Here is a 15,984-nt window from a genome sequence, read left to right as displayed (position 1 = left end):
TAAAATCGCATATATGCTGGTGGAACTAATGCTTAGGGATGCCTCAATCTCACAATAGGTTACATGACGATCTTGCTTAATCATTTCGTGCACAGCATCGATGTTTTCTGGCACTACAGTCGATTTTGGACGACCTTCACGAAACTCGTCGGACAGCGAACTACGACCACGATTGAATTCACTATACCAGCGATACACAGTGGTTTTTGATGGAGCATCATCGCCAAAAGTCAAATTAAGTTGATTGACGCACTCTTGTTGTAATAATCCACGTCGAAAGTCGTAAAAAATCATCGCTCGAAAATGTTCACGATTCAGTTCCATTTTTTTGCCGAGACGAAACTTTCAACTAAATATAAAATAAACAAATAGCGTCCGTATGACAAAATGTTCTGAGTACGTATGTCGTCAAAAATGTCAAACTTTACGATGGAACCATCAGATGGACTCACATGACATCAGTGTTGCCAATTCCCGAAATATAAATAGTGACCTTCGTATTACGACGCACCTCGGTCGGGAAGTTCCGGGAAAGAGTCAACGGAGACCCCGGGATTACCTATCGGTGGTCAACCCCCGGCAGCAGGCGCGTGCGACAGATGGCGCCACGCTACGAATAGATAATGGCCCCCCGCCGGTAATCACTTCCGCCGAGGTCACCTGAGACGACCGAGAAGGAGAGATTAGCGCGGCCGCGGGTCGGAAGTTATTCGAAGAATTGGCCGATTTTTTTACGGACAACCAAGGACACGGTTTTGGGGCGCATAAACTGGCAGATTGCGACAGAGCGGTAAGAAATCGCTGACGTGGCCTGGCGCCGAGCGACAAACTGAAGTCGTTGAGGACAGGACCGCAACGACAGTCGTAGATCAACCATAAAAGTTGCCGATTCAATTAAGTTGCCTCAGCGATACAAGCGCCGCGCCCATGCACCAAAAAGTTGTCCACAGCGTGGCCACTAAGGGTGGATTACGGTCAGGTCGCGATCCTGCGACGGTCGAGATAAAGTGGACTCTTCAGCGGGCGCTACACCACCATAATCTCCGGTGTGGTCCGGTGTGTCTGTCAGAAGTCCATAAACCACGTAAATTACTATTATAAATTTCCACGCATAAGCTTCTCACGTGCGCCCTGGCTCGGGTTTTAGGACTTCGGGTCTCGACGATGCACCTTGGTCCGCGATGGTCGAGTTCCTCCTCCCGGCGTACAGGAATTATCAGTCAGGCGGAAGAGCATCATCACCGTTGGGGGGGGGACCCTCGGGGGAATCCTCGGAACGGTCCCCTCGTGCGCTGCAGCAGGAGTATCGTCGTTTGTTATTTTGTTTGCCATTTTTATGCTCGAAGCGTAGCTCGAAAAAAACGGGCAACTTCATCCGTTCCAGACCGTTGAGTCAGCGAAAGTTTAGACCGGGCGGAGGCTTTCTCTCCCGTCCTGAAAAGCGCGCGCGTAAAAGAATTCGAGCAGCTCGAGTTTGAATTTAATATTCTAAAAATATATCCCTCTAAAAGGGGACGCGCCAAATCTACAATCAAAGATTTAAATTCAAATGAAAATTAAAAATGGGAATTATGGACATGATCAAAAGTCACAGGACTTGAGATGAACATGCCTAATCGACGTTCCGGGATAGGAAGCGCTTCGGCCAGATACTTTCGCACTGCCGTGCAGGGCCCGTGTGTTGCCGTTTAACGACTCTAAAGCGAATGAAAATCGCTCAGATCGCTGTTGTGGGACTCTCTCCGCTTTCCATTCGAAATGGCCACCGGGAAGTTTTACAGTGATAGAGGGTCCTCCATCGACCACCATTCAACACGCGCACGATGAAAGTAAGTTGCGCGAGGCATTTAATTCAGCAACACCCGGGACACGGACACGCGCGTGGCGATCATGAATTAAGTATTGGCCAAAGCAAACCACGCGTCCTCTTATTTTGGGACGCGTAAGATTTGGGTCTGGGCCTCAACCTGGGCGGCAACAAAAGTGGCCGGGTCGGTAGAATTTCGCCATCGAGAGCGAAAGAAGAAGGCGGAACGCACACGTATTCCATCAATTTCCGGGCCGCCGGGAAGATCGATAACCATATCTCGGCGGCGCCCTAAGTGGGAAATGATAATAAATACGCTTTTATGATAAACCCTCCGCTCATATATATAAATATCCATTCGCTGATTGGATTCAATGGGGTTCTTCTCGTTCGGTGCGCGGCCTCGGACTGCCTCCCGGGTTGTTGTGGGCTTGATGGCGAATACGTGAATGATGTTTGGGAGTACTGCTTTTTTCTTCGCGCCGGCCCTTCCTTGAGGGGGCTACTACTATTTTATCACAGCCGCGCACGCACCATCCCCGCTGCGTCGCTCATCCATTTATCGTGAGATTGATCACCGGGCGATAGTAACATATGGCGAAGCTTAGCCCAGGAGGCGGCCTCGAGAGCCAGGAATTCCACTCGTCCTTCAGCACATCGCGAGCGGCCACCGCAAAAAAAAACCGGTAGCTCAGTTTCAACTTCATCAAGATAAATGACAGGACAGCTGAGCGAGGCTGGTTGTGTCCGGAGAACGCCATTGGGATTTCCTCTTGGGAGCTTTCTGTGCTCCGCTCCCACGGAATTCATTACCGCGAAGGAATCCATAATCGATTTCTTTTGACCCTCGCCGCTGGACGTGTCTAATTAATTGCTGGAGGTCCCTCTCGTTCGCGTTGTTTGCGCGGTAATTGGGTTTGAAGTCATCGGGAATTGCTTTCCCGAAAGGTTGATTAGTTTTGATTTCTCCGACTTTATTGCCACCAGGACCAAACGACAGCTCGTAGTTCGCGGTGGCTCTGATTCTGGTCTCAAAATGTCGGATGTCTGCGGCCCTAAATCAACCGTTCGTTCCTTCCACACAAGGACTGTGCCTCGTGGGGCTTTGCTGTGGAAACAAAACTTCCTTCCGACGAACAACGCGACATTAAGTCATATTTGTCTGCCACATTCTTCTTCTTCTTCGGGACCAAGGGCACATCATGGACTTTTGTTTCAGACCGAACCCGACTTCTTCGGAGGCGCCGTCGGCAGAGACAGTCTATCAAGAATGTAAACAAATGGCTCTCCGGGTCGGTCGGGTGCAGTCACCGAGAGCCACAAACACATACAAAAAGTGTCCTCCGAGGGGGCTTCCCAGCGACACTGTGGCAAAAGTTCCTTCGGAAGAAATCCGCTTTATGGATTCTTCAGTTTCACTTGCGCTGATGCGTCCCCGACCCACACCGATGCCATAGTCTCTCGTACAGGGTTCAGTTCTCTAGTCTCTGACTGAAGTTCCATGCCTTGCCGCCGTCAGGAAAAGATGTGACACAAAGGGCGTGTGCCAAACTTTGATCTACGTGATGGGTGGTTGGTACTTACAGTTAACGGACAGCGTGACGGTCGTCTCCAGTTTGTCCTTTTCCGCCATGGCACGGTTCCAGACGACGCAGCGGAACTTGGCCCCGTCGTCCTCACGGCGCGGCACTATCGACAGACTGCCCGAAGTCCGCAGATCCTTCGAGCCGCCCTTCGCGACGCTCGACTTGAGCGGTTTCTCCGACCCTACTCGATACCACCTGCGGGAAAGGGGAACACAGAGAGAAATGGCCAAACTCAGTGAAATCGATGTCAGAGGTGGAATGGGGTCCCCGGACGTCCCGAACACTTACGTGATGGTTGGATCCGGCGATCCTCCCAGGCTGCTGCACGTCAGCTCGAACCGCTCGTCCTCGGTGGCCCTCAGCTCGACCGGCTCGACGAACGGTGGCTGCGGAGGCGTCAGGACGGTCAAATTGTAGTACTCCTGGTGGACGTCGGCCCCGGTTCCGCTCGCCTTCACCCGGCACTCGAAGCGCCCATTGTCGCGGCTGTAGGACGTGTTCATGATCATCAGATCGTAGATGCCCTGCTCCGGCCGGAAGTCGATTCTGGAACAGAAAAATGAAACAAACATACATTAAAAGGGCGCACAGCACACCAGACACCCCCCGTGTCACAGGATGGGCATTCTTTCAAACATCTCGCCGTCCATTAGAGACCGGACCGGGATCGGGAAGAATCGTGTCAAATAAACTTACGAATGTACCGACATTCCTTCTGCCGCAAGTGACGGTTGTTTATTGTTTCATTTCACAACGCTTGCCGGGCCCACCTCGGTGATGGAGCGCGATCTAAATATAAAACACGGCCTGATTCTGCTGCCACGCCGCCAGCCGCACAACATTCCGATCGACGCGTCCTGTACCCCGGGCATCGATCAGGCATGTTCTGGCGAATGGGAGCATATCGAGCATTGCATCGCACTGCGAGCATAACTATTTATATGCCGAACTTGTGTTCCAGCGCTTCTCCGACAGATTGATTCGACGTTTGCAAAACTGTTCGGGGTCCGAAAGTTATGCGTTTTGAAGATTTATTGAGTTCTTCTCGGAGAGCATTTCATTCGCTAAAACAATCTTCAGTTTAAATTTGGTAGACAAAAAACTATCGACTGAGCTAAGCTTATGTCCTCAGTGCGGCTTTAATGGGAGTTCTTGAGCTTCTAGCCTAATACGTATTATATTCGTTCAGATCCACTTTGGATATCTTGTAAAGAAAGGGCTTCAAAAGAATCCAATCGGTAATTGGATCATATCAGAGGCTAATCGAATAAAACATATGTATTCCTTTTCAACTTTTTACATTCGGCTTGCATTTTAAATCGCTCGTACTGGGCCATCAATAATGCGATTAAACAGCAATTGGGACCCCGACATTTCTTGGACCCACAGAAAGGCACCTTGAAACAAAAAACCTCGCACACTTCGAGCGAAACACACGTTTGACTGAATTCAATTTTAAATGTTTCCATTTTAAAATCGCCTTAAAAATGGATTAGTCCATATCCCGCGGGCGCAGCGCGGGCAATCCGGGAGATTCCGTACTTCAAGTGGAATCGTGCCAAAAATCTACAACACATCGGTTGTAACGGTGTCCTCCACCGGTGTGTCCCACCGAACAGCGAGAGTTCGGGAAATTTAATTTTCCCATTTTTTGCTCAAACCCTCCCCGCAGTGGACGACCAAATTCTGGACGACGACCCCGGATGGTGTTGTGCGGCGTCGTCCGAATCTAAATAGTATTAAAAGATTTGGCGAATCCGCAACCGGTCCGCGTGCCCGCGCGTTTGGATCGATCTCTCTCGCTGCCCGAGTAGAGGACCACTAGAGTCCTTCCCCCTGAAAACTTATCCGCCCAAGCCAAGCCCGTGCACCATTTTTCGAAGGGCACCCGCGGATTGTTTCGGTGAACTGCACACCGAGACCATTGTGAACCTAATTCTGCGTGCCGGGGATAAGGCCACGCCGTGTTCGATTTTAACATCGGCCCCGGACACAACAGCTCCACCATACACAACATTTACCCAGATGTCGACCGGCGGCAGTTGGTCAGGCGGGATCCCGACGAGAACCTTATCCGGGGGAGAGGATAGTTTCGTCCCCGTTTCGGATGGTCCACTGGCTGCTGGGGGTCTAATGAAAACACAGCCACAGAGGACGGCAGAGCTCGCGCGCAGCATCGCTGCCTTGTGGTCCTGCCAAAAACGATGCACGCGTGTGTTATGTCCGGGGCGGGAAAGCTTTCGAGTCCGGTCGGTGGAGGGCGGAAAGCGAAATGAGGGAAATAAAAGCCCAAAATAAACAGCATTTCAGCAACCAACAGCAAACCGAGCGCACATGATTTGTCGGCGCGTGCTCTGCGCAACTCACTGGAACTGAAATTATTGTACTCGGCCCGCCGCTGCCGGCCGATGCATCCGCCGGTTGATGCAACCTGATGCAGAAACGATTAACGAAAGCCAGCCGGGGCAGGACTATCACACAAAAGCAGACGGTTCCATCGAACGGATGGCGAATTTCGGTTCACGATGGCAACCGGAGAGAGAAAGAGAGCGAGAGTTTGTTGGTTTTGTTCTTGAAAGGACCCCAAAAACTAACAAACCGTAGGATCCTACCCGGTTGACGATCGTGCCGCCACGGACTGGCCCGGGCTGGCAGGGCTCTTCCGGTTAGCAGCAACATTAGGCAAACCGGACCGAACCGGGGCCCAGGATAATACGGTTCGCAGTAATGGTAAGCGGCAGCCGACCGGGCTTGGGGCTGCAATGGCTTCACTAAAACCCACTAAAACCATAAAACGAACGGGGGCGACCCATAAAAATTAGGAACGCGCGTGGTTCTTTCGGCTGATTTTTGGGCGCGCCACGACGACGACGTCGGACGGCGAATGGCGAATTATTTGGAAGAAATGAAGCAATCATAAAATAAATCATGGGCGCCCACTGCTCCCACAGACCCCCGAGAGAGGGCTTATAATGGCGAAATGGAATAAAATGATTTACGGTTGGGGTCCCCCCTCTCGGCCGGGTTGGCAACTTTTCCCCGGGACCGATAGTAATGTTATTCTCGTCTGTTTTGTGCAAAGTTAATTCGGTTTCGGTTTCGCTGTAAACCCAACAACAACAACGGCGGCTAAGCTACGGTTGGGTTGGGTGGTGGTCTTTAAAAGGTGCTTAAAAATAAACAAAGACACAAAAAAAAACAGGAACGAACGAAAAAAGGACCTCCTACAACAGGTTGATCAGGAGGTCGAGCCGGTAACGCCGGTGCCTTGGGGTTGCTCCCCACCACACACAAGGAACTATAAAAAAGATGGCAGAGGGCACGCGGTTGTTGTTTTATGCGGCAACATAATTATGCTGAATGGCTCACCGGCAGCACCGGGCTCGCTGCTCTCGGGTGTTTTGGGCCGGTTGAAACAACACAAAGTGATGAAAACTAGTGCGAGCTTTGTTGGGCACACACAATAAACAACTGGTTCGCAACCGGAAGTAGCTGTGTGCCGTGTGTGCTGCTGCGTGGGTCCTTTTTAGGGGTTTTACCGCCCCCCGGCGCCCTGGAGAGATCCTTTGAGCCCCGGAGCAATTATTGGTTGATGGTATAAAAAGCAGTGCCCTGCTGACGTTGTTGCGCTATTTGAACCCTGTCTGGTATTAATGAAAGCATTTGTGGTAACCAAAACCCCAAAATTCGACTTGTGCTCAATGTTGCGAAATTAAACACACATTGGTGAGTATTTTCTTCATTTTTGTGTATGTAACGCAACATTTCTTGGAACCAAAAAAGCAGCAGCCCCGGAAATCAAAGCCAGAGGCCACAATGAAAACAGCGTATCGAAATGGGCTATTGATGTTGCGGTTTTCATCACCGCACACCAGTGTTTGTTGATGGGGTCAATTGTATTCCCAGAATCGTGTTATGCTCCTGAAAGCTTCCAACTTTTAGTCGAAAGCCGGGGTTGACGGTGTCCCTTTCAGCGTTCACTATATGATGGATTTTCATTACGCTGATTAATCAATTTACTGGACCGGAGAACGACACCATACGGTAATACGTTTTATTCAAAAATTGAGCATGAGATTGGCAAAAGGACGTGTATTATGTTGCCGTGCCAAGGGACCCCCCCCACTAAACCTACCGAAGAAATGTTGTCTATGTTTGCCCACACGAGACCATTATTTGTTTTTTTGTGGCTGCTGTTTGGTTTCCATTCTGAATGAAGAACTCGCCTCGCTGCGTATCCCGATGATGTCGGTGGGCAGTGGTTGAGTGGCCTTACTAAACCCTGCCGGCCCCCACACACTTATTGGACAAATAACATAGAAGCTTCTCGGAACTGGGGTGAGGGCACACACAAGGGGCACGAAAAAAGTTCAAAGGACAAAATGGAACAAATCAAAAGGCCCCCCAAAGGACGATCCCCGCCGTGCGGTCACCACCACCGGGCCACCGGTGTGCGGTTTGGTTTGGTCCTGGAACTTGGGCTTCTGTGCATTCACTCGCTCGCACGGCCGCTCAGAGTCGTCGTGTCCTGTGAATGCTGCTGCTGATGAGTAAGTTTCTGCACAACCGAAACTTGTACACTTTCACCTTTCGCCACTTACGTGCCGCCTCCGAGAACACAGCCCGACGTCCAACGCCGTTGATGGGCGAGCCGCTTGACGGAAACGCCGAAAGTAGAGTAATGTAATTGGCCGACCGGCCGGCCCAGTTGTTGTGTTTGATAGAATCATTCAGGGCGAGATTAGGAATCAGGTTTGGCAATCATAATAACACATACCGAACCGGACCAAGGTTGAATCGAGGCCGTTTCTGATGGGCAAATTAGAAGCAATTTCGGTGTTTTGGTTTGTGGGCCTCCTCTTCAGGATATCGGGAATCACCGAGAAGGGGTACCGACGACAGTATCTCGTCCAAGAAAGGAAAGTACATTTGCAATATTCCCTGCAGGTTCGTAACAAGGATGCACTTCCCTCGAGAGATCACCGACACGGTCCTTGTGCTGCGGTGCCTGTCCTTAACGATCAGAATGCAATAATAATCAAGGCTGTAGCAGATTTTATCAACCCTTTCGGACAACCTACAATCAAAATTGTTCAACAGCAACAACTTACGGTCACTAACAGTACGGCGACGCCCGTTTAGCCTCTCGCTTTTCCCGTATCGATCCGACTTGGCTCTGTTGGCTTACTGCCGCGGCCGGCAATCATTCAAAGCGCACGTAGAGGGCTGGGTTGAGGGTCCAAAAAGCCATAAAAAGAGCATGAAAAATGCAACTCTCCGAAAAAACAACAAGCTGGCCGACCGCCCGTTGGAAAGGACTCTCAGGATACGGCCGGAAGGAAGCTGCGGCGACGCGAAGGGGCTTTACGCGGGTACGCGGCGCGCTGTAATCAAATTTGTTTTCAGGTTTAATCGTTTTCGACGCTTCGAGCTCCGTAAACAAGTGCCAACCCAACCCAAAGCCCTCACACATTCGACATCCTTCGCACGGTTCCACCACAAAGTTTACCCGGAATGAATATTCATTCCGTTCGACGGTCGGTTTCGACTCGGCAGCAACATATTTCACATACCCGTCCACAGGTGTGAAAAAGGTGTGCCACCGAAAAACGTAAGTAAAACACTTCGCCCTCGTGAATATGAAAAGATAATCGCTCAATGAGCGAAGGATACGGCGCCGGGAGTGTGCTGCTGAATAGTTGAGGGCGATGAATGGCCACCATCCATGCACTGCACGGAAACCGGAAAGCATCGGAATATGGTTAGTGATCCTGCTGGCGTGTAACCTGACGGATCGATTCCTGGGGACAACTCGTGAGCGGCAAAATTGTTAAGAATTTAAAATAAATGAATCCGAAAACCGCCCCTACGGATGCCTCCTTTTAAAGCGCACAAATTTCATCGTTTCGTAATTCGAAAATTGTGATTGATGGCGCGGCTGTCGCCCGTCGGAGCGCACAATGACGGGGGGTCCTTGTTTGAACACGCATCCGCGTTTCGCTCGCGGCCGCATTGGAATTTCAATAAATGAGTAAATATGGTTCCTCATCATCATATCGATCTCTGGGGCGCGTGTATCCTCTCTGCCCGATCATAATGATGCACCGAAGCCGGACACAAAGTATGCAGCGCGCGGCTGTCATTTCCTGATCCTACCGACCGTAATCTCGCGAAAATGGTTGATGTCGACACACGACCACCGTCTGATTGGCCTCTCCACTTCCGGTGCGCGCCCGGCGTATTGAAGCTGTCTTGTGGAAAAATGTCGAAATTTGATGCATCAGCGCCGCCGGCAGGCAGGATATGGGTGTTTGTTGTGCGAGATTCCTGCCCCGCGGCGAGCATTTCCACGAACCGGAATAATGGACTCGCCGCCGTCGGGCGTGCAATTTGGACGTCGGAAACTGCACACCATTGCCCCGTCACTGATTGTGCCGCTGATGGCGCAATACCGTACCTGTAGTTCGTGTTCAGCTGGACACCTTTGATGGCCACGTTGTCGAATTTGTTGCCCGTCGAGCGCGCCCAGTAGTAGGAGAAGTCGCTGGACCCGGACTGCTCGCTGAAGCGACACTTGAGCGTTACCGTTTCACCCTCGCGGGTGTCGCGAATCTCGTCCGCCCTGACCAGCGATACCGCCGCGAGGATGATGAAGAGCACCGTCAGCGGCCACCAGGCTGCCATCGCTGAAACGAGAGAGAATTGGGTTTGAAAAGGTGTAAAGAGTGTTCAACGACGATGCTACGGCTAGATCGGAAAACACACATTCTAATGGGTTCTCGATGGCGGCCGTTACGAAAGGGCCACGGACCGGGCCGGGTTTATGGCTCAGCCGTGCGCTGAGAGGCACGGCAACAATTAACACGAGATTTTTGTGCATTTCTTGAGCCGCGCATCCGAGAAACGTTTTCGGTTTATTGATTTATTGTTGCACCCCAATGGCCCTTCTAATGGGTCCGGTGTGTGCTGGCCCTTTTACAGCACCACGCTCTGTGCGGTGGTCACTTAACGCTACGCCACGGCACCATAATCTTTGGGGAAACAAGTTGTTGTAATTTCACTAAATGGAGTTTCATCGAAACGCAGGGCTTTAAAAAGCCAACATCGCCTGGGGTGATCACTGGCCCTGGCCGTTTCATTTCCAGGGTGACTTTCTCTCGCCTTGCGCTGGCGAAAAATTGGGATTGTTCGGTCTCGGGTGCAAAGTGCAAATTTATTTCCAGTAGCAGCTCGTTGATGCTACTTTATGGCGCTCATTACTGGACTTAGCGCGGCCGCCATCCGGTGAAGTGTAATTGGCTATGGCTTGTCGGGAAGTTTTCGCTGCATAACCACCACCCCCGGAAGAGTGTCCGGGTTCCGGGCACCAATTGTCACAACTTTATCGCCAGCCAGACCGTTTTTTTTAACGGCCAGCCGTTTGTTGTCCGCGAGTCCGGCGAATATATGGGCGCACGCTCGGCTCTTCTTCGCTTGGGTGTCAAATTTATGCAAGAACTTTCGGCCAACGTCTGTCGCGCATTATTTGTGAAGCAACGAGCGTCAGGAGCGGCAGAAAAATGCGCGACACACGGCTAATCGACATTTGATTTTTCTCTTGAGTTCCGCGCGACGGAACACGGCTGAAACTCGGTTGACCATGTTGACGGTGCAAGAGATAGTGGCCCTGTGTCGGATGTGATTAAAGATAGGTCCCGTGCTTTTTTGGCGCTGGCGGACGCGAATCGGAACGAATGGAAAAAACAGCCTCCAACTCCGAAAAAACTAATCCTTTACGGGTGCGCCGCCGAGCGGCATCGTTAGCGACACCGAGCGCGAACCAAATTCATTAAGTCGCCACGAACTCAGAGACCGGTCGCTGCTGGGTCCAGGCATCCGCAAAGAGTTGATTCATAAATAAAATCCAATCCACAAAAATCCTAACAACAGACGCACCTGATGTCCTGTAGCACCCCTGGCAGCGGGGATCACGGGCCCGGACTCGAAGCATATAAGTCATTGCGCGCCGTTTGCCAACATGTAGGATGTCACTTGCCTTTGGCCATGGCCACGGCCAACCCACCAGAGAGAGCAAAGGTTCGAAGGATCCATGTTTTCACGGGAACCAAACTACACAGACACAGGTTGTGCCAAAAATAAAACGAAAAGTCCTTCGCGTTAACGCTGATGGTGATTTCGGCCAAAAACTGGCCTCCGACCCAAGCGCAGAAACACTTTTTGTTCGGAACACAGTTTTACAGCCAGCAGGCCAGCGGTGCAACATTGCAGAGTGTAAATTTCGGGGGGTAGCAGAAAAATGGCCCGCGCCGCTTTTGGCGGGCATTAAAAGGATGGACGGATGGAGAACTGTGCCACACGACACACGATGATGTGTCGCGTTATATTCGCTCGTTGACACACCGTTGCTGAAACGATGCGTCAGGTTGAATCCGGACTGGATTGATGGGCACCGGCGTAGTGTCAACGTCAATTTTTTATTGACATTCCTCGAGGATCGGTTAATCTCATTTCAATTGGCGGAGCATAAAGGGGTTGATGAAATTTTAAAGAAAAAATGGGCGTAGATATTAGGAATTTCCGTGCTATAAAGTTACTCTAAAAGGTATTAGAAAACTGATGTTCATGTTTGATTAATGTTTGTTGCGAAAGACGTCAATTTGAACCATGATGCTAAATACGACTCTGTCCGTTTTATAATAATAATGAATGAATAAATAGAACATTGTTCAAAGTAGTACAGCGGAAAAATATTTCTCTACTGTGCAAAGGGACGACTGTGATCAAACTCCATCAAACCGACGGCAATAAAATGGCCGCCGGGTTTTTCTCTGGCCTCAAAGGTTAGTTGTGGCGCACCGAGAAATAAAACATTCATCGTCGAGAGCTAAAAACGCGATAGAAATAACATTAATAAGCGCAATCACATAAAATCATAAAGAATGCAATGATGTGTCGCTGCCGCGCACCGTGATCCTTGCCGAGAACCGGAAAACCCTCGATAGCGACGATGCGGATGTGATGAAAAACTAACAAAAGCCGAAAATAAGTGAAAAACCAATGCGCCATACACAGCAACTTCATTTGCGCTCGTGGGTGCGAGGAACGCGAGTGCGGAAAATGGGAAAACACCACAACCGAATCGAACCGGGCCGCCAGGTCTGGCCACCACGCTTTTAATGGGTGCCGCACCGCCGTGCAACAAATTGTGTGGAGATAATAAATAAAATAAATAGCAATAGTTTATCCGTTTCAACGTTTGGCTGCCACCGCCGTCGTGGCGAGCGAGGCCAAAGCTGTGCACAGTTATTAAAATTAAGCACAAATCGTTAATCATGGCGAACTTGTGCCCGGCCCGGAGAAAGTGAAACCCGTGCGGAGCGGAACATAAAAAAGCATAATCCAGCGCCGCGCCATCGGAAGAAAGGCGACGGTGGCGGCGAATCCTTTTCTTCGGTGGCAGAGGCAGAAGATTAAAAAAGGCGGCAACGGTGACGCCGAGTGGCGGCGAGTGGCGAAATTGGAAAAATCGGGCAAAGACTTTTGCTGCACCTCCGAAGCGCGGACTGGCCCCCACCGCTACCCTTGCCACTACTTTAGCACCACGTAGAAAGGGCCAAGAAAACCGGGGATTGGCTCGGAACGACACCGTAATCGAGAGCAACGGCGAGGCGGAGTAGTGAAAAGGAAGCCAGCGACGGTAAACCTCAAGACCAGATGTCACACACTAGAGTGCGCAGTGCCGGGAGCCCCCCGGACACTGGAGCTTTATAATCCAGTTACCCCCCCAACACCATGGACGGAAATAATGCTCGAACTCCGGGGGTTAGTCCGAGAGAGCTTTCCTCTGGTGCGCGCGACGGGTTCACCGGCAGACTCCAGGTGGCCCCGGTCGAGGTCACTACAATACGCTGCCCGAGGGGCCAGCACAGCACACAACACTCTCTCTCTCTCTACTTGAAGTTGGCCGTTTCTGCGCGTTCGTTTTTTTTTTTGCTTTTGCTTTGGATTGTTTTATGTTTTCAACCCAAGATAAACATCGCCAACATAAACACGGAACCGAGACACGCGGCGGTTGGCGAGCCGAGAGTTTATCGTCTCTCGTCGGTTGCCGTCGGAACCACGGCACGGCGCGAGATCAATTGAACTGACCACGGCGACGGGACGGCGGAATGGGGAGCTCGACTTTTTTAATGCTTTAAATCTGGCCACCGTGGCATTTGCAGCAGCAGCAGCAGCAGCAGCAGCAGCAGCAGCAGCAGCAGCATGTTTTCAGCGCAGCAACATTTCGAAATCGATTGCGTACACAAAGAGGCAAAAGGTAAAAATACGGGTCCGTGTGTATGACGTGGTTATGGCCTTGTTTACAGCGAGTAGCGGCCGTCCGCGTTTACTACCGTTTCGAGGATCCCGCGAACTTCCGCGATCTGTTTGGACATTATTGTCATAAATTGAAATTTACATGCACTTGAATGGCGCTTGTTGGCCCGATGCCAACCGGTAGACCGGTTTGGTTGGTGGGTTAGAGTATGTCGACCAAGGAAAAAAACCTTAATTCACGTTGCTGAAGTAGTTCCACTTACATAACCGCATTCAGTTTAAACCTTGTTTCTACCTACTTCTTGTCCGCTGGACAGCTCAGTGTGTCCGCAGTGGTCGACTGCCGCCTGGCGGTTTTGCGCATCTTATCAACAATAATTCATTCGAGGAAAAGAACTGGAAGGAACAGCCTTTCAACTTAGGAGCCTCTTGGATCTGTTGTAAAACGTTCACTTCGGTTGTAATTATGTTACTTAAATCCTATTCCTAGCGGCAGCGACGGTAGTAATCTCTCCAGTAGAAATTCCATCAAGCCACGAGAATATTGCCTTGCATTCCACTCTGGTCCACTCAAAGTAGCTTATAGAGTGGCCGGGTAGATAGTAAACTGAGAACAACTTAATAAAGCGTAATGAAGTTGGTCGTGCACTTTACCATCAAAGGACTTTGCTTCTTTAATCAGGGGGATTTGAAAGACTGAAAAGAATATGAAATGCAACAATGGAATAGGAAAATCGAACTACAAAAAAGATATGAAGAGGAATGAAGCGAAAAATGAGATGAGATGAGTATTTCCGCATGACGTGAAACGAATGAAAACGAATGTAGATAAAAAACATAACATAAATACAATAAAATATAAAGATAATATTTGGTTTCAGTTTCAGAAGAAAGATAACAAGATAGAAATGAAATGGAATTGTACAGTTTGATTCAATGCAAAAATTTACACACAGGTTTAATCTGAGAGAAAACAGGAACCTGGAGTTCTTTCCAGAAACAAGTAAATAGAGAACTCGTTTAAAACTAGACATAAAGAAAGAATAAAAAAAAGTGAAGCCGAGATAAAGGATAGGAGATTCGGGCACGAGATCGCATTGTTTCGGAGCAAGTTTGATTTATCTTGCGTAGTTTATCTTCATCCCTGGAACTCTTGTTCCTGGCTCTCGATTTGCACCACAAAAAACCGGAAGAATCGTACAACATATTGTGTGTACTGTTCTCATTGAAGCTACACCACCCAGCATCATTCCGACCGCAGTTGTTTGTGACAAGCCTTAACGCCAGATACCCGGTGCTTCCTCTTACCGCACCCCGATGGGCGATGCCAGAGCCATGATAAGTCAATTTATCGAGCGCCGACGACCACCGGAGTTCTTCATCTCAAACACAAAACCTCAACAACAGTGCGTGGCGTAAAAACGATCCGGAGTCATCTCGGCGAAACCCTCGGACTCGGATGGCCGATACGGAACGGAGTCAGCAGGATTCAGCAGCAGCCAACGACAAAAAACCGGAGCTCCTCGATTCGGAAAAGTTCATCTGATTTCATTTCGTTCGTTCGGTTTTTCTGCACTTTTCCGGAACGATAGTTTTCCCGGTCACAAGCCCAACCCGGGGAATGGTGCACGCAAGGCCACTTCCGCAGTCCGCACATTTTTTGTGTGTGCCTCCTGGATCGGAGAGGCCGCCTCTGTCCTAACCTCCACCAAATCACAACCATTATAGCACTCGGTTCCGGAAGTGCCAGAAACGCGCGCATATCCGGATTGATGGTTCCCGGTTGTTTTTTTTTTCTTTCTGGGTGCACTCTTTTTTGCGGCCACAACAGGAATCGTTTCCTTGTTTTGGCTTTCCCCCACCCGGTCGCTCCCTGTCACGCACTGTCACTGAGCCCTCACACAGCTAAGCCCCATTCCGCGAGCGGATGTGTTGTTGGCCTAGTTTTTCCTGGTTCACACGACACCAAAAGGGACACCAAGCGCTGCTCCACGCGCGTATCAGCGCGAATGTCAATGATTAGATTTCGGGTTTCGGCCATCGCTCGACCCCGTGGGGAAGCCAATTTCGCGCGATCTAATCCGGGGGACTGCCACTAGTTCCGCGGTCCACCGCAAGACCACACCAGCAGCGACGGCCGACCGAAAGGTGCTTCTTCCTCGCGAGGGTGCTCTCTAATATATGCCGCCGACTACCGAAGGCGGCACGTTTTGATGGATAATACACTAAACGGATTCGAAAAGAAATTATAAACTTTTACCCTGGGCGGCGCGG

At 50.3% G+C, this 15,984-nt stretch overlaps 1 protein-coding gene across 1 annotated transcript in view; it reads right to left on the bottom strand.

Annotated features, from left to right (window-relative positions):
* Positions 1 to 15,984, bottom strand: part of LOC131208194 (titin-like) — a 226,130-nt gene that overhangs the window by 83,515 nt on the left and 126,631 nt on the right. Inside the window, exons 4-6 of the mRNA XM_058200846.1 lie at positions 9,851 to 10,079; positions 3,682 to 3,939; positions 3,392 to 3,588 (exon numbers count right to left, since the gene is read on the bottom strand). Of these exons, the coding sequence (XP_058056829.1) occupies positions 3,392 to 3,588; positions 3,682 to 3,939; positions 9,851 to 10,079 (684 nt within the window). The remainder of the gene's footprint in view (positions 1 to 3,391; positions 3,589 to 3,681; positions 3,940 to 9,850; positions 10,080 to 15,984) is intronic.

The sequence above is a fragment of the Anopheles bellator genome, chromosome 2 (genome assembly GCF_943735745.2).
Source record: "Anopheles bellator chromosome 2, idAnoBellAS_SP24_06.2, whole genome shotgun sequence".
Taxonomy (NCBI): Eukaryota; Metazoa; Arthropoda; class Insecta; order Diptera; family Culicidae; genus Anopheles; species Anopheles bellator.
Note: the sequence above shows the minus strand (reverse complement) of the source record. Positions and strands in the feature narration are given on the sequence as shown.